This window comes from Alexandromys fortis, unplaced genomic scaffold, assembly GCF_014885135.2.
Source record: "Alexandromys fortis isolate MF-2015 unplaced genomic scaffold, M_Fortis_MF-2015_v1.1 scaffold_29, whole genome shotgun sequence".
Taxonomy (NCBI): Eukaryota; Metazoa; Chordata; class Mammalia; order Rodentia; family Cricetidae; genus Alexandromys; species Alexandromys fortis.
The window spans coordinates 12013334-12032775 of NW_026067891.1; the positions used below are offsets into that span (position 1 = coordinate 12013334).

The 19442-nt window shown below is 44.2% G+C and overlaps 2 protein-coding genes across 2 annotated transcripts in view; both read left to right on the forward strand.

The window, feature by feature from the left end:
• LOC126498075 (acyl carrier protein, mitochondrial-like) overlaps window positions 1–1847 on the forward strand; it is a 10001-nt gene extending 8154 nt beyond the window's left edge. The window contains exon 2 of the mRNA XM_050136431.1: window positions 1319–1847. Within this exon, the coding sequence (XP_049992388.1) occupies window positions 1319–1758 (440 nt within the window). The 3' untranslated portion in view covers window positions 1759–1847. The remainder of the gene's footprint in view (window positions 1–1318) is intronic.
• Window positions 1848–8779: 6932 nt separating this feature from the next.
• Window positions 8780–19442, forward strand: part of LOC126497404 (60S ribosomal protein L39-like) — a 28327-nt gene continuing 17664 nt past the window's right edge. The window contains exon 1 of the mRNA XM_050135432.1: window positions 8780–8886. The gene's annotated coding sequence lies outside the window, so the exon portion shown is untranslated. The remainder of the gene's footprint in view (window positions 8887–19442) is intronic.

The following is a 19442-nucleotide window of genomic DNA, read 5'->3' on the forward strand; positions in this document are numbered from 1 at the left end:
CTCTCTCTCTCTCTCTCTCTCTCTCTCTCTCTCTCTCCCTCTCTCTCTCTCTGTCCCCCCCTTCACCCTTCCTCCTCCATAACCCCCTGAATAAACTTCAACCTCACCCTGCATGTCATGTCTATCCATGTCTCTGTCTTCTGCCTGCACGCCATGTGTCTCCCTGCCTGGGACCAGCCATTGCTCTGAGACCAGCAGCCATCTCTGCCTGGGACTGGCTGCTCCCAGGGCCCGCTTCCTGCCACCACATGGCCCGCCACCACCATTTGGGACCTACAGCATTTCTGCTGCCTACTGCCGCGGGGATCTTACAGCATTTTTTAAAAAAAGAATAACAGCCAGAACCTGGAAACAACTAAATGCCCCTCGACTGAAGACTGGATAAGGAAGATGTGGTTCATTTATACAATGGAGTACTACACAGTGAAAAAAAATAATGACATCTTGAAATTTGAGGGCAAACAGATGAACATCAATCATATTGAGTGAGGTAATCCAGATCCAGAAAGACAAATATCATATGTTCTCACTCATAAGTGTCTTTAAGACATAAAGCAAAGAAAAACCAATTCACAATCCCAGAGAACCTAGACAACAAAGAGGACCAAGAGGGACATACATGGATCTAATCTGTATGAGAAGTAGAAAAAGACAAGATCTCCTGATTAAATTTGGAGAGTGGAGATCATGGGAGAGGGTAGAAGGGGTGAAGGAAAGAAGGGAGGGAAACAGAGAAAAATATATTGCTAAATAAAAACAATTAAACAACAACAAAAAAAATCGTCTGAGATTCCATCTTACACCTGCCAGAATGGCCAAAATCAAAAACACTGATGACAGCTTATGCTGGATAGGATGTAGGCTTAGAACACTCCTCCATTACTGGTGGGGATGCAAAAAAAAAAATTAAAAAGACCCTGTTTCCAAAAGAAAAATAGGTTGCCGCACCAGCACCAGTTGTCTCCCTCAATACTGTTGATTTGCAATGAAGCTCCATGGGCCATTGAACCATTTTGGTCACTGAGGTCTATGTAGAGCCCAGTCATGAGAGGCTCAATAGGGACCAGTCAAAGTGTAGGCTGAGTTTCAGTTTTCTTGCAGGCAGCACTGAGCTCCAGTAAAAGCCATAAACTGGGAGGGTCAACCTCTAAGAGGAAGTACTTAACATTCCAATCGTTTCAACCATTAGATACTAGCAGAGAAGAACATCAAAAGACCTTGAGACCAGCAAGCACCTTTTCCGTTTTCACCAAGACACTCCCAGACAAATGTCAGCCAAGAGTGCATTCTGGGTTGGCGCAGCCATGGCGGCTCGCAGGCCACTTGCCCGCTGCCTTCACGCCGCTGCCCCGGCTTCCCACACTGGCCTTGGCCTGGCCACTCAGCATCACTGTCTGCCTTGAAGGAACCCGGAGGAGGTCCGGTACTCTGCATCCTGCCTTGGCCCCCACGCAGGTGCCTGGAAGGGTCATACACTTGTGCCACCAGTACAGTGACGCATCCCCTTTGACGTTAGAGGGAATTAAGGACCAAGTGCTGTATGTCTTGAAACTCTATGACAAGACTGACCCAGAGAAGCTCTCAGTAAATTCTCATTTTATGAAGGACCTGGGCTTAGACAGTTTGGACCAAGTGGAGATTATTATGGCCATGGAAGATGAATTTGGATTTGAAATTCCTGATATAGATGCAGAGAAGTTAATGTGTCCACAAGAAATTGTAGATTACATTGCAGATAAGAATGATGTATATGAATAAAGTTCAGAGCCTTCTTCCTCATCTGGAGGACTCCGAGAATGCCCGATTGCATCATGGCTGACTGACAGCGGTTCTGTTGGACTTGTATTTAAATTTACCCTTTAAAAATAAATCTATTATAAAATTTAAAAAAAAAATGTCAGCCAATGAGGATCAGGACTGGGTACTTTCTGCTCTCAACCACTACTGCACTGGACAAACGGAGAGTCCAAGCTCAAGTTTGAATAAAGGCTCTTTGATTTTACATATGGATTCTCGTTGCTTGGGTTCAATACTTCAGTAGCTGGACCTCAGTGATCAGCCTCAGGAGGAAGAAGTAGCCAAATAAGGGACTGGACCCTGGTGAGTACAATCTAGCCTGGTGTGGTGGTACATTACCTTTAATCCCAGTACTCAAAAGCAGTCGAATATCTCTGTGTGTTCAAGGCCAGTCTGGTTTACAAAGTGAATTTCAAGACAACTAGAGCTGTTAGGTAGAGAAACCCAGTCTCAAAAAATAAAAAAAAAAAATTAAGAAGAGGAAGGAGAAGGAGAACTAGAACAAGAACGAGAATGAGAACAAGAAGAATGTAATCTTGTGAGGTTTAGTAAGGCAGAGGAAAAGGGGAAGGGCAAGGCCTGCCAGAGCCATGTTTGCTGGGCTCAGGCCTGCCAGAACCCCTTTAGTCTCTGCCTCCAGAGCGATGGGATTAAAGGTATTGCTACCCTACCCAATCCAAGATTTTGTTTATTTGTTCATATTTCTTGTGTATGAGTATTTTGCCTGCATGTATGTCTGTGCACTACATGCATATAGTGCCCTAGCAGATGAGAAAGGTGAATCAGGTTCCCCTAGAACTGGAGTCGTAGATGGTGGTTAGCAGCCATGTAGGTGCTGGGAACCAAACCTGGGTCCTCTGAAAGAAAGAGTCATCTCTTAATGGTTGAGTCATCTCTCAGCCCCTAAATACTAGATAGTTTTTATTTAAGTTTGTGTGTATAAGAGGCACATACATAATCAGATTTAAGTATCTACTGAATCTATTTCTGGGGTCAACAATCTGCAACCCACAACACTTACCAACTACACAAAAAAACAGTTATATGCAAAGTTAGCAACTCAGTCAAGGAAATACAGAGCAAGGCTGGTAATGACATCAAGAGTACAGAGCTGAGCTAGTAATGGTGCCTTGAACAGGGAAGGGGTGGGGCAGGGGGTTGCACACGACAGAGGTAGTCTTGCTTTCCTAATATTTTTAAATATTTATTTACGTATATGAATGTTCTATCTGCATGTATAACGTTGTGAGATTACATCAGCTCTTACTATAGATGGTTGTGACTTACCATGTGGGTGTTGGGAATTGAACTCAGGACCTCTGGAAAAGCAGTCTGCAAGCTGTGACTGCTCATTTGTTCCCCAGCCACCCAGACCCAAATAATCACACAGAAACTATTAAATACAAACAACACTGTTTGGGCAATAGCGTGGGAGTATTCCTAGCTAGCTCTTACATCTTAAATTAACCCATTTCTAATAACTAGTGTATCACCACGAGGCTGTGGCCTATTGATAATGTTCCCGAGCCTTTTCCTTAACTACATGGCATCTTCCTGACTCTGCCTTCTTTCTGCCTGCATTCCATCTAGTTTTCCCCGCATGGCTCTATTCTGCCCTGCTATAGGCCATAGCAGGTTCTTTATTATTCATGGCATACAGAAGGGACTCCTACATCAGTAGCCAGTGCTCTTAACCTCAGTGCCATCTCCCTGCCCCCACTTTCCTAATATTTTAAATTGAAAGGTGTGATTACCAGAACCTTCTGGGGAGCAGTCTCTGTACCCCAACTTAGAATTGTCTTTCACAGAATTCTGTTTCCAGGGTCTTGGCAGTGCAAACATTCATGACTGCATGTAAACCTTGTGAGCAGAACCTGCCTCCCGCTTCTGCACTGCTTCCAATTAAGGTCACAGACAGTTTCTGTGGCACAGATTTCTCTCTCATAACCAAATGTTCACCTCCATGTCTATTTCTGCATTGTCAGTGATGTAAATGTTAGCAGCAACTAGGCGGAAGGGAAATGAGATGTCTCTCTATTATTTTACCAGTTACTTGTGAAACTACAATTTCAAAAACATTTTATTCTAATTATTTTAATAAATCAAAAACTAAAGGAACGAGAAGGGCTGAATTTGGTGGTATATACCTTTAATCTCAGCATTTGGGAAGTTGAGGTAGGCAGCATTCTGTGAGTTCAAGGACAGCCTGGCCTACATAGTGAGTTCCAGACCAGCCAGGGCTACATAAACTCTATTTTAAAAAACAGGAAAAGGATGGGGATTCAGTGCTTGCTTGTCATAGTTTGTGATAAACATACAAAACATATAACTTTCCTGCTAGAAGACCACACTTCCCAGCTTTCCTTGCAGCCAGACTAAGCAGTTTTAGAAGGGAAGGACCATGTTCCCCCATAAGGAGCCCTATCTCATCTTCTGTAGACATCCTGGTCATCCACACATGTGGGTGACAAAATTGTCCCCTCACTGTGAATAAACATGGTCTCACCTAAGCTCAGACCAAGCATCTTTTTCTTTCTGTCTTCCATCTGTCTACAGTTGCCTTAAATAACCTAAGATCAGGTCCTAACCCTTGGGTTTGATGCCCAGCACAAAACACAAGTACCCAACAACACTACACAACAGAAAAGTGTCATCCATCGTTTAGAGGATACAGCCAGGAGGTCCGAAGTTTAGAGTCATTCTTGGCCACATAGTGAGTTTGTGACTGGCCTGGGCTGTATGAAACTGTCTTAACAACAACAAACCAAAAAACAAATAAAAGAAAATGCATTTCAGAGGCAGATAATCTCTGTGTTCAGTGTGGTCTACCAAGCCAGAGCCAGGTCAGCCAGGGTTATACAGTGAGACTCTGTTTAAAAACAAAATGAACAAAAACTATATTTCAGCCCCAGTTGAAAAGAAAAGTTTGGCCTTGGCCATGGTGGTATCCCCTTGTAGTCCAACTCCTTGAAGACTCAGTTGGGAGGATGACCTGTGCCCTGAACTCTAGACCAGCCTGGGAAAACAACCAGACAGTCTCTAAAAAAAATCAAATAAACACACATTAAAACTAGGACACTGGGGAGCTGAAGAGACAGGTTAAGAGCAATTGTGGCTCTTACCAAGGAAAGGTTTTCAGTTCCCACTGGGGGCTCACACCTGCCTGTAAATCCAAGCCCAGGACAGCTGGTGTCTTTAGACTCTGCTGGCACCTTCATTCACAGGAACATGCCCATATACAGACACACATATATAATTAAATACAATAAAATAAGTATTTTTAAAAGAGAAAACTTTTAAAAATGTGAATGACATTAAGAGTCATTAGGCAACATCATACCTCTGTCACATGGTCTCTGCTTCCAGATGAACCAGACTTATGCCTAAGATAGATAACTGTGCGGGACTCCAGCAGAGGAAGGAGAATAGGAAAACTCAAGGCCAGTCTGACTACTTGGGAGACCTTGCCAGAAAACACAAAAGCTTGTTTTTGTTTTGTTTCTACAGTGCTGGGTGTGGAAGCCTAGAATCCAGGTGTGGTAGCCTGTGAGGGTCCCTGCAAATGCCATGGCCAACATTGTAGAGCAAGAAGGAAACCCAGTTCTGCATGACTTAGCCAGTATTGGTTCAAGCTTCCAGACAGAGTCTGACCTCAAGTAGTTTATTTTAGATCTTTTTAAGCACAGTACAACTTTGGAAAAAGGTTTCCTGGAGACAATCATTAAAATGAAGCTTAGGGTGTGCTGACATCTACAAAACTTTGCAGGATATCATTACACCCTAAGAAAGGGTTCTACAGTTTAAGAGCCTATGGGAGGATCTGGTGTGGTCACAGTCAACAGTAAGCGTAGAGGTCACCAAGCTACAGAGTTTATGCGACATCTCCCCTAGGGATGATGACAGACAGTAGAACTAGGGAGTTCTATTGCCTAAGAAACAATGTTCAGGACAAAGGTCTAGGAAGGAAGGGTCTGAGGTAAACATAACGGTCTAGGGGGTTCACATGTGGGATGGCCCTCAGACAGCACAGATCACCGGCTGTTAACTGCATCCAGTCCCAGATGCCTGGGCAGAAACCAGGCAGACATCTCCTTCATCCAGGAGACAACCCTGAGTGTTCCTGGTGCCTATCTGTGAGAATAAGGACCTTGAGCCCTCTACACTAGGCAAGTGCTCTAACACTGAGGTACATCCCCAGCTGTAACAGGCTTTAAACAGTACAGCCTCCTTGCTAGTTCCAGCAATGATAACTGCTATATGGTCATAGCTTTATGCCCTATTTCCAAACCTGTAAGGCTCTATTTATCTCAGCCTCACCGACTGCACCCTCCAGAATCAGCAGTCAGCGTGAGAATGGACTCTTGGTTCCTTGGGTTTCATCTGGCTAACTGGGACTATGCCAGCAAGTCAGTGTTCAGTTGGAGCCTCCAGCTCATCCCTGCATGGTCCAGAAATTCTCATTCCTGATTCTCTACCTCTCTCTCTCTCTCTCTCTCTCTCTCTCTCTCTCTCTCTCTCTCTCTCTGTGTGTGTGTGTGTGTGTGTGTGTGTGTGTGTGTGTGTCTCTCTCTCTCTCTCTCCAAACCCTGCCCACTCAGAGAGTCTCCAAAGGAAAGGAGCCAAAAAGCCGAGTTCTGAACTCTTGACAGCTATTACAACTTCCTCCTCTGATGCAGCCAGCCAACCAAGTCACCCCCTAAATACTCAGCTTTTGACCATACGTGATCACAAACCCAGTTTGTGGCTAACACATCATCACACCTTGTCTACAACCTATAAAATCTCCTTGCTTTAGTTCAAGCATGTGACCTCTCTGGCCTTGAACTCTGTCAATTGCCTTGGGTGGGTTACTCAGTCTAGGGGTTGTAACCCACCCTGCAGTCAGTTACTCCAGGGTCACGGAGGGGTGCTATCTGGAAGAGAATGGGCTAGGAAAGAAGAAGAAGGCTAAGCAGGGGTTCTTGTCAAAGCCTCCGTTTATTAGGATCAGGGTTGCTGCTTATATAGCCCCTGGATGAGGGGCTTGGGGGGCAGGGGCACGGGATCTCGCCGCGTGGTCCAAGTCATGTGGTTCAGGTGCCTCACGTAGGCCAGGAGGTTACGTTTGGTCAGGTTATGTAGGCCAAAGAGTCACGAGTTGACACACCTAGTTCCCTAGATAGTTTGGAATGTGGGGCAGGTTCCGCTAACAGATATTTCTCCATTAACAACTTATATGGGTGGGGTAGGTTCTGTCAATAGAACGATTCTTAACATAATTATGGGTGTGGGGTTCTCTGCAGACTCCGCAGGGCGATGGTTCCTGTAATGATTTTTAGAAGGAAAACGGCTCCTGACAGAACACTGGGACCAAAGAACCTGTACAAGTGTTGCTTTCTTTGCTCAATATACCTGCTGTTATACTTTTTTCAATTTGTCTTGATCTGGCTTACTATGTCAGTGAAGAAACTTATCAGGTGTCAGAAAACCTATCAGTCAGTCTTGCTTAGAGCCAGCCTCTCCTTTTTGTCTTTCTATATTCCTGCTCTTCCTATAGTACCTGGTCCACCAGATCAGTGATGAGCATGATGATGTTTCTCCAGGAACAGTCACTGTTGGCCTAGAAGTGCACACAGTGGGGCCACGCCTTTAATCCCAGCACTGGAAGGCAGAGGCAGGTGGATCTCTGGGAGTTCAAGGCCAGCCTGGTCTACAAGAGCTAGTTCTAGGACAGGCACCAGAGCTACAGAGAAACCCTGTCTCGAAAAGCCAAAAAAAAAAAAAAAAAGAAGAAAAGAAAATACTTCATTAGATTGCTGTATGCAAGTCAATTTTCTTAATTATTGATTGATGGGATTGGGCCCAGTCCCTTGTGGGTGTTGCCATACGTGGGCTGGTCGTCCTGGGTTCTATAAGAAAGCAGGCTGAACAAGCCATGAAGAACAAGCCAGTAAGTCATGTCCCACAATGGCTTCTGCACCGGCTCCTGCCTTCAGGTTTCTGCCCTGTTTGCTTTCCTGTCTTGGTGTGGACTGCAGTGGTGACCATTGCTGCTTGACAAAGTTCCAGCATGTCAACTTTGTGGATCAGGATTCTCCAGCACCCTTTCACTTTCATTTTCTGTTGTGATCTGGCTGCCCTCACTCCCCCTGCCCAACAGCTAAACTTGTTTGTACTCTGTAATTAACAAGGAATGTTGGTGTTCTTTCTGACCGGTGGTTTTCTGCATAAGCATTCCCAGTACTTGATGCCCTGATCTTGACCTCTGGCTGCTCAGCACCTCTCTGGCCAACTGCCTGAAGATATAAAAGGCTTGCTCTAGCATTGGTAACAATAAAGGTTGATGTTCTTCCTAAAGCATTAAAGTCTCTGAGTCTCAATCCCAGTACCCCCACCAGTCTCAGCATCCAGGCTGCACTAGTGCGGCAATTTTCAATTATTCTCACTATATGTTATGTCTCTTAGGGAAAATTTGTGCGGGCTTTGGTGAAGGATAAAAATGCATAAAATGGCAGCCTCTTTAAACAACATAATTCTTTGGGAAAAAACCCTGACACCCTGGAACCATATAGCTTGATGACTCTGCACATGGGGATCCCATTGTCCCCTCCTGGTTAAACCAAGAACAGGAAAGCTAAAGATTTGCTAACTGGGCACACCTGACCCGAAGGATGAAAAGCATACAATCCAGATCCAGAGCCTGAGGCCATTAAGGGAAGATTCAGTTAATAATATAGAGAGATCAGAATGATACAGTATATGAGAGCAGACCTTCCCTTTGGGGAGCATATGAGGGGAGCAGGCCCATAGAGTGAGACCAAGACACAAAGGGATGCAATTAGGAATGAGCTCTGATGTGGGAGTGTCATATATCAATCTGTTGATTTCATTGGTTAAGCAATAAAGAAACTCCTTGGCCCTGATAGGTTAAAACATAGGTGGGAGGAGTAAATAGAATAGAATGCTGGGAGTAAGAGGAAGTGAGCTCAGAGACTCGACAGCTCTGCTCTGGAGCAGAGACGCCATGCTCCGCTCTCCCGATAGCTCTGCTCTCTGAGGCACACGCGATGAAGCTCCGACCCAGGATGGACATAGGTTAGAATCTTCCCGGTAAGCGCACCTTGGGGTGCTTACACACATTATTAGAAATGGGCTAGTCCAGGTGCGAGAATTAGCCTAGAAGAGGTTAGATAGAAATGGGCCAAGCAGTGCTTAAATGAACACAGTTTGTGTGTTGTTATTTCGGGCATAAGCTAGCCAGGCGGCCGGGGTGCTAGGGACACAGCCCCGCCGCTCTTATTTCAACACAGCTCAGTGTTGATTATACTACCTGGAGCAAACATAGATCATGTCCCTTGAAGAATGAAAGTTGCTCTTAAATTATAGTGAACTGTCTGGTTCCCAGAGGAAGTCCTTCTCCCAAGTTCAGGCATTTGGATAAGGACCTCCATTCCCTCAGGGGTTTGGAGAAAGTTCCAGCTTGCTAAAGGGAGTCACTCTCCTTATCTCTGGCAGGAAGAACTTGTAGAGGGCGCCTGGTGGAGTTACTGAACCTTAGAGAACAATAGGCTTGCTGAACTTGTTGCTTTTGTCTCAGGAAAAATGTTGTACTGGAGTTAACAGCTGCTTTCATCACGGAATCATTGAGCCTCCATTCAATCTTGCCTGAGGCTATTGTAAACTATAGGATGTAAAAGATATAGACTTTTTCCAACAAAGTGGCAGCAATCTCTATTAATCCTTCAATCCTGTCAGTCTCCTCCTTCCTTTTGCCAACTCCACACCTCCTCCTTGGGACCTGAACTCTGCTGGACTTCCTTAGATGATGAACAGAGGTGTGAAAGTATAAATCAAATCAAACCCTTTCCTCCTTAACTTACCTTTGTTTCATTGCAGCAATAGAAACTCAAACAAGATACAGACTAAGACTAAAGATGGCAAACTAGTGGAGAATAAAGCATTTTTAAGTTTTTAGGGCTATCAAAGGTTGTTGGGGGGACTGACTGTCATGGGTCTGACCCTCTTACTACTGTCACCTACCACTAGGGAGTTTCCCAGCAGAGATTCTGCTCCAGTACAGCAAAAGAAGGTCTTCACCTAAAATTCTTTCAAGAGATTTATTTAGGAAGGGAGGAAGCCAGGAGAGTGTCTGCCTCTGCCAGGATGGAGAAGGGCAGCTGCCAACTCAATAGGCACAGGACTTATATAAGAATTCTCAGGGGCAGAATTTTCCAAGGGAGAAGATTTTTCAGGGAGGGAATTGATTGGATTTTAATGCTTTTGAACTTGGGCAAGATCAGATTAGTTAGATCTCATGCTCAGGGATTGGTTGGTTTTCCTGTTCAGGGACTGGTTGGTTTTGTGCTCAGTTCGTCAAGAGCAGTTTTTACTCTGGTTTCAGGGTTGAAATGTGTTTCCTTCACTGATCCTTTTTAACCTGTTGGCTCTAATTTTAGGGCCAGGGTGTATTTCTTCCACTGGCTTTGGTTTCAGGGTCAGGGTGGGATTCTTTGGCTAGCCCCTTTACCCTATACTCTCTGTTATGATTCCAGCCACACAACGTGGCAGGCACTTCTGGGTTCCAGGGCCATGCATGTGCAGACAAGCACTCAGGCAAAATATTTAGCTGCCCAGGGACCTTAAAAGGTCCTGCATGACTTATGCGTGGCATGGTTGCATCACCTATGTATGGCACAGTTACATAAGCCCTTGTGGGCATGCATGAGCTCCATCATCTGCGTTTGACATAGCTATGTCAACCCCCTGTGCGCATGCACTAGGCAGCCTTTAAAACCTGGATGCACCATCTTCAGCTCTCTCTTTCTGCACACCAACTTTCCAGGCCTGCACACATCTCCTCTCATAAACTCCTAAGCGGGTTTGTTGCATGCTTTGTACTTCCTTCTCACTCACACTAGGTAATTTCACTCTCTCTCTTGTTCCTTGATCCAAAAGGGCCAAGACCCTCCCTCAATCCTGCCCTATTACTTCCTGTGTCTCTATCTGTCCTCAGTCCTCCCAAACCTCTATGGTTAATTTTGGTCAGCAAGTAGCCAGCTCTGTTTTCTGATTCAAAGCATATGTTATTGGCAGTCTCAAGTGCATCATAATGCAATCAAAATATCACACAATTTCCCCCCTTTTTGTCTAAATAAAAATGGAAGCTTTAAACTCTGACACAGAAAAACTATATACAACAAGAACAATTACCAGGTAAGAATTTCATTCACAATGCCCAGTCCATTTGTATTTGGCAAATTCAGAAAAAAGTACTGCATTATTTATCTTATCTTGGTGGAGTCCTAAGTTTTGTATCTAATTCACTTTTTATCCTAACTTGTATTAAAAACTCAAAACTGTTTTTCTAGACCTCAAACATTTTCTTAGATTAGCAATTTAAAGTTTTATGTCTCTCAACCTTATACTCTTTTTAAAAATATATATTTATTTGTTATGTGTACAATATTCTGTCTGCGTGTATGCCTGCAGGCTAGAAGAGGGCACCAGACCTCATTACAGATGGTTGTGAGCCACCATGTGGTTGCTGGGAATTGAACTCAGGACCTTTGGAAGAGCAGGCAATGCTCTTAATCACGGAGCCATCTCTCCAGCCCTCAACCTTATACTCTTTACACTGGCCTCATCAGGGTCCGACAGTCTGGGCAAACTCATATCAATTGTAGTTATCTCATGGATTCAAGCTCCTCTGCTTCACAACCTTTGTGTTAGCTTCATCAATCGTGCTGTGTCCTGGGAAAAGACAAGTCACCTTTTGCTGCTATTAATGAAAAAAATCACAGCTCTTCTTTTAAAGTGAACAAAACAAAGTTTATTCTGGAGACATTTTGAGTAACCAAGGCCCAAGATCACAGATTTAGGTTACCTCTAATCCCATGTACCAACGTGGACAGTTTTATAAATTTTTTTTATAGTATACAGAAGAGAGCTATGAATCAAGACAAGTTTAAAATACATTGAGAGATATACCAGAGAGGCAGGTAGAATGACATGGGGGAAGCTTTTCTATAGGCCCAAGATGCTGTCTGATATTGATAATTTGTAGCTTTGGGATTGGTGGAAGTTAGTAGTCTGCTAAATTAATAGATTCCAAAAAGTTTCTACCTATAAGTGACAATATGCTAGTTCCAACACTGAGATAGGCATGAAATGGTTTCCCTGGAGGGCTAGAAGTAGCCAGAGGCAAGGTAACTAGTTCTTGGGCCTGCAACATTCCAATCTCTCCACAGTGCTGGAATTCTGATCAGTCCATCAGTCTCTTCAGACACAGCTTCTTTTCAAGCCTTTTCATTCACAACCCCTGTTCTTACAAGGCTTACCTTGGAAGATTGCCTGTCTTCAAAGTTCTCCTCTTTTCTTTCTCTTTCTTTCTTTCTTTCTTTCTTTCTTTCTTTCTTTCTTTCTTTCTTTCTTTCTTTCTTTCTTCTTTGTATGCACTGGTGTGTTTTGCCTGCATGTGTGTCAGTGTGAGGGCATTTAATCTCTGGAACTAGAGTTACAGACAGTTATAAACTGCCATGAGGATACCAGGGATTGAACTCAGTTGCTATTGAAGAGTAGCCCGTGTTCTTAACTGCTGAGTCATCTCTTCCATCCCCTCCAGCTCCTTGACCAGCAGGAATTTATCTCACACTTTTCAGTAAACAGCCTGATTGAGCAGCGGGTAACAGTTTCCCTGAGTTTGAAACATTCCTCCGGAAGGAAAGCTCCATACACAGGAAGGTAAACAATTCAAAAATAGCTTCAGGAAGTCCCTGAAACTGACCAGATTTATTAGGCCCTGCCCAGCCATAGTATACATAAAAGCTGAGAGTTTCTCTCAAAGGAAGCCAAACAGCAGACTTGGAGACCAACCTGGAAGAAACAGAAACCTGATGAACTGCCTAGAAGAGGCTTAGACCAGAGTCACCTGGAAAGGACACTCTTCAGTGTGTTGAGCTGCCTGCAGGGTGTGTAGTGTGTTCCAGATTTCCCAGGTTTTTTTCAGCAGTCACCATTGGATCTTGATGATGCCGCTGTCTTTGAGTCAATTCTGCTCCACTGCAAGTAACCCTTCACTCAATTTCCTAGCCCCAGTAAAAGTCACTGGTTCACCAAGTTGGACTTTGGTGGTATCTGTACTAGCCTTGTTAGGGTCCAAGAATCTAGGAATTCAAGTAAGCCAAATTTTTATTTAAAAAGACTCGTATCCTTGAGGCAGCAGGGTCGGCAGCAAATTTTAAAGGGAAGAACGACAAAAAAAAAAAAAAGCACTGTGGAGAGATTGGAATGTTGCAGGCCCAAGAACTAGTTACCTTGCCTCTGGCTACTTCTAGCCCTCCAGGGAAACCATTTCATGCCTATCTCAGTGTTGGAACTAGCATATTGTCACTTATAGGTAGAAACTTTTTGGAATCTATTAATTTAGCAGACTACTAACCATAGGACACAATCTGGGGAGTCATGACCAGAGATGAAAAGTTTCTGCAACCCAATAAGCCTCTCCACCCATGCAATGATCCAAATCAGACCAAATCAAACCAAAGTAGAAAAATCCCAGGTTTAATTGATACAACGCCCCTGGATGATTTTCCAGCCCCCTAGAGAGAAGATGGGAAAGGAAGACCGAAAACCACGTGTCTGTTTTCTGGGAGGCAGTTTAAATATCCTGTGGGAGTGGTCTTGAGCATCTCTACAGGAGAGGTCATCACTTGGCCGGCTTTCTGAGATGCAGCAGGGTTTGGAGAGAGATGGAAGAGGGGGCTTGGGCTGGAGTTTCCACCCGAACATTCTGTACTCTTTGGGTATATGGACGCCAGGGCCTGGGGTGAAACTTTCCCGTGAACAAGAGTTATTGTATTTTCTTTAAGGATTTGTTACATTAACTATTTATATATTCATTAAAATATTATTGGAAACAGTGTCTCCTGCAGCCAGACTTAGCACTGAATACACTATGTAATCAGAGAATAGACTCCTGATCCTGGTCCAGGCCCAACAGAAATAAAGATACTCTTAAGAGACACTTGTGTATATTAATCTATCAAAACTATTACCATCTACTGTTCTTGACTGTGCCTCTTTTCTCTGCCAGTTAAAGAATTAAAAGGCAGGGAGAATCTTGAGCACGCTGGGAAGCAGTGGAGAAATCCTGAACACCATAAGCAGGAGCAGACAGTCAGGAACTGAAGGAAGGTGTCCATGGGGTGAAGAAACACATGTATGTAGCAGACACAGAGAGGAAAAAGATACAACACTGTAAGGGGAACTCTGAAGCTGAAAACTCCAGTTTCATCTCAGGAAATGGGGTTCAAGATTCTGAAGAGTTCTACTTTCTAACTTAGGGTTGGGCAGTTTGGGGAAAAAAGTTTGAAAAAAGACAAGATGACTGATTGTCCACAATTGTTGTGTAACTTGTCCCTGAGGCAACCCTGAATACACAGGTCCAGTCCATCAACAGGGGGCCAATCAGCAGTAGAAAAGGCCAACAAAGCCTTTATTTTAAGTTGCCAAGCTTTTGTCTCAGGCCAGGAAGGTGAAGAAGAAACCAAATATCTTGTAATTTCACCACCTTTATTATTTATTAGTCAGCCTTGGCCTCTTGTACCATCCATACTACGGTACTACGCATGTAGTGTAGAGCCTGCACTACAGGACCATTCCCGAGCTGGCAAGGGCCTGGAGATTTAAACATTTAAACGCACAGTCACACAGACAGAGATATAGGTCATCCTTGAAACATGAATGCCCCCTTTATTGTATACCAGAGCCACTTATATATGGATCCTTAACTGATAGCCACACCCCAGCCAAACCCACCAGAAACTACACCCCTGCCACCAGGAACTCCTGAGGGTCTCATGCTCAGTGCAGCTACAAACACAGGAAAACAAGTTGTTTTGCCCAAAGCAGCTGCAAGCATAACAGGTTGTTTACAGGAATTCAGCATCTGGGTCCACAGCCCCCGACACTCTCTCCCTATCTCTCTTTCTACCAGGAAGTTTGTCCAACTTCTAATTCATCAAAATAATAGACCACCAAAGAAATGGGGACTTCTCCAGGAATTTCATGCTGGGAGAATGAAAAGGCCGAGCCTAAGAGGAATTTAAGGTATTACACACAAGCTGGTTCTAATTTGTCAGGTCACCTTCTAAGATGAGCCTGAAGCCCAGACAAGGTGGGCCAGCCATATCCTGACTACTTGAGCTTAGGTATGTATATCCTTTGTCCTCTATTTAAACTTTAATCTCATTTAAAACTCCTGAAGATGAATTTGGGCTGTCACTTGATCTCTTTATCCCTCTTCCCAATGTAGGCACACTAAATAATGTCTTTTTTCTGCTTTTCATTTTTAAGTTTGCTCTTTTAATTGGCTAATAGAGTATAAGAAGTTGTGATGTCAGGCTACCATACCTTAGCAGAACTATGACATGTTTGTGGCACCACTTTGATCTTAAAACCTAGTATGTAGGCCCCAACACCTGCCAAAAGGGGAACAAAGGCCTCATCCATTGTTCCTGGATCCAGGAAAGTCCCTAAACATACTAACCTTGCTTTTTGGCTTCTGTAGTTTTGTTTCTTGCTAACTGAAATGTGTCAACCAGGATGTGATTTTTGTTCATAACACACACACACACACACACACACACACACACACACACAAAATAAATAAAGCAAGCTCAGGGCTGTAATGGTAAAAGTAAAATGCTGAAGGTCCCCGAGTGGCTGCAGTGGGCAACAGGCTTGAGACCACACGGCAGGTCCCCAAGTGGGGCAGGCAGTGGGCAGGGGCTCCTGAGAGCAGCCAGTCCTAGGCAGGGATAGCACATGAGACCACAAGGAGAGACAAACTGATGGTCATGCTATGAGACCACACTGCAGGTCTCTGAAGGCGGCTGGTTCCAGGCAGGGAGCCACACAGCAGGCAAGAGACAGATGGATAGACACAGCATGCATAGTGAGGTTAGATATTTATTTAGTGGGTTATGGAAGGGAAGGGGAGAAGGGAGAAGAGGACACACAGAGAGAGAGAAACAGAAAGGGGAAAAGGAGAAGTGGGGAGAGACAAAAGATGGAAAACAGAAGGGACTTAGGCTGTAAGCAAGAAGGAAGATCTGCCTGCCTCAGCGGATGAGGAAGGAAGTGGGCGGGGTTTTTCTCTTAAAGGAAGTGGACAGATCATTACATTCCCATCTCTTTTCCATAATAAAAATGTGGGAGGTTAGGTACCACAGGTTAAAGGATTGGGGCAGCAGATTCTCAAGACTGCTTCCTGCTTATTTGTGGGTGTTGTCTTTGGGGGGAACCTGAGAAGGCTGGGTGCTGGTCACATCCTGGCATAGCTGGTCTCTTTGCTTCTGTTTGGTGTTTGTGGTATGGAAATGTCTGGTGTCTCTTATACCTGTTTAAGGTACTGGCAGAACAGAGGACAAAGTTAAGTTTAGGGGGAAAAAATAGGACCAGGGAATTGAGGGTGGTGTATCTGACCTGTTTAAGGTGGGTCCTTCAATTCAGTTCCCTGGAACTCACAAGAATTCTTTGGGTTTGTGAAAACAGAAGTTTTAGACATATACATTGTATAAACAGTAGCATATTTATGTCAGAATGCCTGCAACAGATATTTTTGCACAATGAAAATTATTTTTAAGACTGTGGAAGGCAGCATGAGAGAGAAATTTGATAACTTATATTTGCCCTCACACCTTTATAACTTGCAGGTCTTGTATTTCTATTTTACTGAAATTTATTTAATGAGGTTGTCCTTTTAAACTGACAAAACCTCTCAGCTGTCAAACTGCATCAGAGATCTTTGAGAAGGACAAAATTTTACTTGAGTTACTGATAAAAAACAGAAGAGAACTTACTTGGTTGTCACCTAGAGCTACTCTTCAGGGTCCTCCATGGTCGCTGAAGGTTGTATTTGCCTTCTGCTGTTTAGCGCATGGTCTGCCAGGCTTCAGAAGATTCGTGGGCTAAGAAATCTGTAGGAAAACAAGCCTACCTTGACCTAAGCAGCTAGGCTATTGATTCCAGAAATTCTGTCCACTGTCTGGTGATCTTCAGTTTAGATGAAAGGCAGTTTTGCCCAATGGTCAGTACTTGGCAGTTGAAGAAAATTGCAGATGGATGTTGTTCTGTGCCCATTTGTCTTCTGTTTTCTTTGGAGGAAATAGAGTGCTGCTGCTAGGAGCCAACCTGTCTCTTTTTGTTATGAAAAATCTTTTAATAATTAAATATTTAAACACCATATTCCCAAAATCTCTGAGCAGTTGAGGGCTGTTTATCAGGTACAGCTACAGTATAGAATCTGCCTGGAGGGGGGCTGGAGAGATGGCTCAGTGGTTAAGAGCATTGCCTGCTCTTCCAAAGGTCCTGAGTTCAATTCCCGGCAACCACATGGTGGCTCACAACCATCTGTAATGAGGTCTAGTGCCCTCTTCTGGCCTGCAGGCATACACACAGACAGAATATTGTACACAGAATAAATAAATAAATATTTAAAGAAAAAAAAAGAATCTGACTGGAGAGCTAGGTCCAAGCCTGACTCTACTGGCTCTCAACAGGTAAAGGAGGGTTGGATTAAATATAAAGTATTTTTGTAAGAGACTTAAAAGTACATACCAGTTTAAAACATGAGACTTAATGTTTTTGTAGTCTGAAATAAGATACAATGAGCAGACAATTATAACATTTAGCAGTAAACATAGGTGCATTTAAGTTACATGTATGAACACACACAGAGTGAACAGGATTTGGGTGAAGTGGATGCTCTTGGTGGGCCCTACCAAAGGCATGCCCCTGTGCAAAACACACATGCATCAGAGTAAACAAGAGGAATTTAGAGACAAAAACATAAGTAAACCGGGGAACAAGGCAGAGTATACCTCAGTAAAGATGGTAGGACTTGGTCACCTGACCTGGCTCTCAGCCAAGATGGTGGCAAAGTCACCTGACCTCAGTTAATATGATGGTGAGGTCATCTGACTTTAATCAAAATGGCATCAGTCACATGTTGTATGGAAAAGCCACTCAGTTAAGATGGCAGCTAAGTCACCTGACCTCAGTTAATATGGTGTCAAAATGGCAGTGGTCACATGTTGAATGGAAAAGCCACAACTTTTAAGCTGTAGGGATTTTAAGTTTAATAATAAGAGAGGCCTAGGGGCATGATTCACCCTATTGCTGGGCTGCCATGCACAAGCTGTGGCGGGGAGCAAATGCTGGAATTGAAAAAGCCACCTCGTGGCTCCAACCAATCTTGTTGGCAGCAGTAGCGGTGGCAGAGACAGTTTGAGGAAACTCCTTCCATTTGCCTATGCACTGATAGTAATTAGAAAGCTCCCATAAAAGTGGAGCCAGTGGGACACTGGCAGAGTGAGGGTAGAAGCTGAAGAAGTAGGGCATTAAGGCTGGGGTTTTAGGGCCTGGAATCCATCCCGGGGTGGGGGGGGGAGACATGGATGGCTTGCTACCCATAGCTGAAACTGTGAAAACCCACAAAATGGCGACACCACAAGGCCTACAGGGAGATGTCTCTCCTCTATAGGTGGGGTGTGAATCAGCATGAAAACCCCAGGACTCCTGGGAGAGTGTTCCCTGCCCCCAGGTGGGGTGTTATTGCTTGACTGGATCCAGTCCGGGTGACTCGGCAGCCAGAGAGACCAGAGGATGCTCCGAGTGGCCTTTACCAAAACAAAACAAAAGCAAACAACAAGGTGGGTGGGGGAGAAAAGAAAAAGAAAAAAGAGAAAGAAGAATCTGATGGACCCTGGGCCCCCAGTCGTGGGAGGACCGGCGCTGGGTTGTCCAAACACAATTTCAGTTAAGGGAAGCAATCCAGAGATGAATGTCAGTGAAGGGCTCAACTGTAGCCTTAAAGACCATGGTTGGGGGCTGCCCCCCTTTCTAGGAACACCAGAAGATTCCTGGGAACTCAACGGTCAATTCCTCGGGTTTGGAGAAATGGTTAAGCTGACCAGAATGGAGGAAACTCGTCAGCTGAAGCCAGTGGTGTGCGTAGAAATCATGCTCAGGCATATGGAACACATAGTTGTTATGGAAAAAATACCTGGTTTCAGATCCCAGCCCCGGGAAAGAGGCTTGGATGGGAGAGCCTCCTGAGTCTCACAGCACCAATGTATTGGTAAAAATAAAAATGCTGTGGATCCCCGGTAACTGCAGCGGCAGAAATGCTACAGGTCCCCGAGTGGTGGCAGGCACCATGTCCCACCAATTTTTAAATGATAGTTACTCATTTGTTACTACAAAACAGTCTTGATTGGGTTCATTTTCTTTGCCAGTTAAAGAATTAAATGGCAGGAAAATCTTAGTAGGTAGCAACAGAGAAATCTCAAACACCACAAATAGAAGCAGGAAGAAAGGTATTGAGTGAGCAAGAAAAGACACACATGAAACAAGTCCAGAGAAGAAACAGACACATGCAGCAGGTGCACAGAGAAAACACACACACATGCACCAGGTACACAGAAAAAAACACACATGCAGTAGGTGCATGGAGAAAGCATACACATGTAGCAGGTACACAGGGGAAATGCACACATGCAGCAGATACATGGAGAAAACACACATGCAGCAGATACACGGAGAAAACACACACATGCAGCCGGTACATGGAAATAACACACACATGTAGCAGGTACACAGAAAAA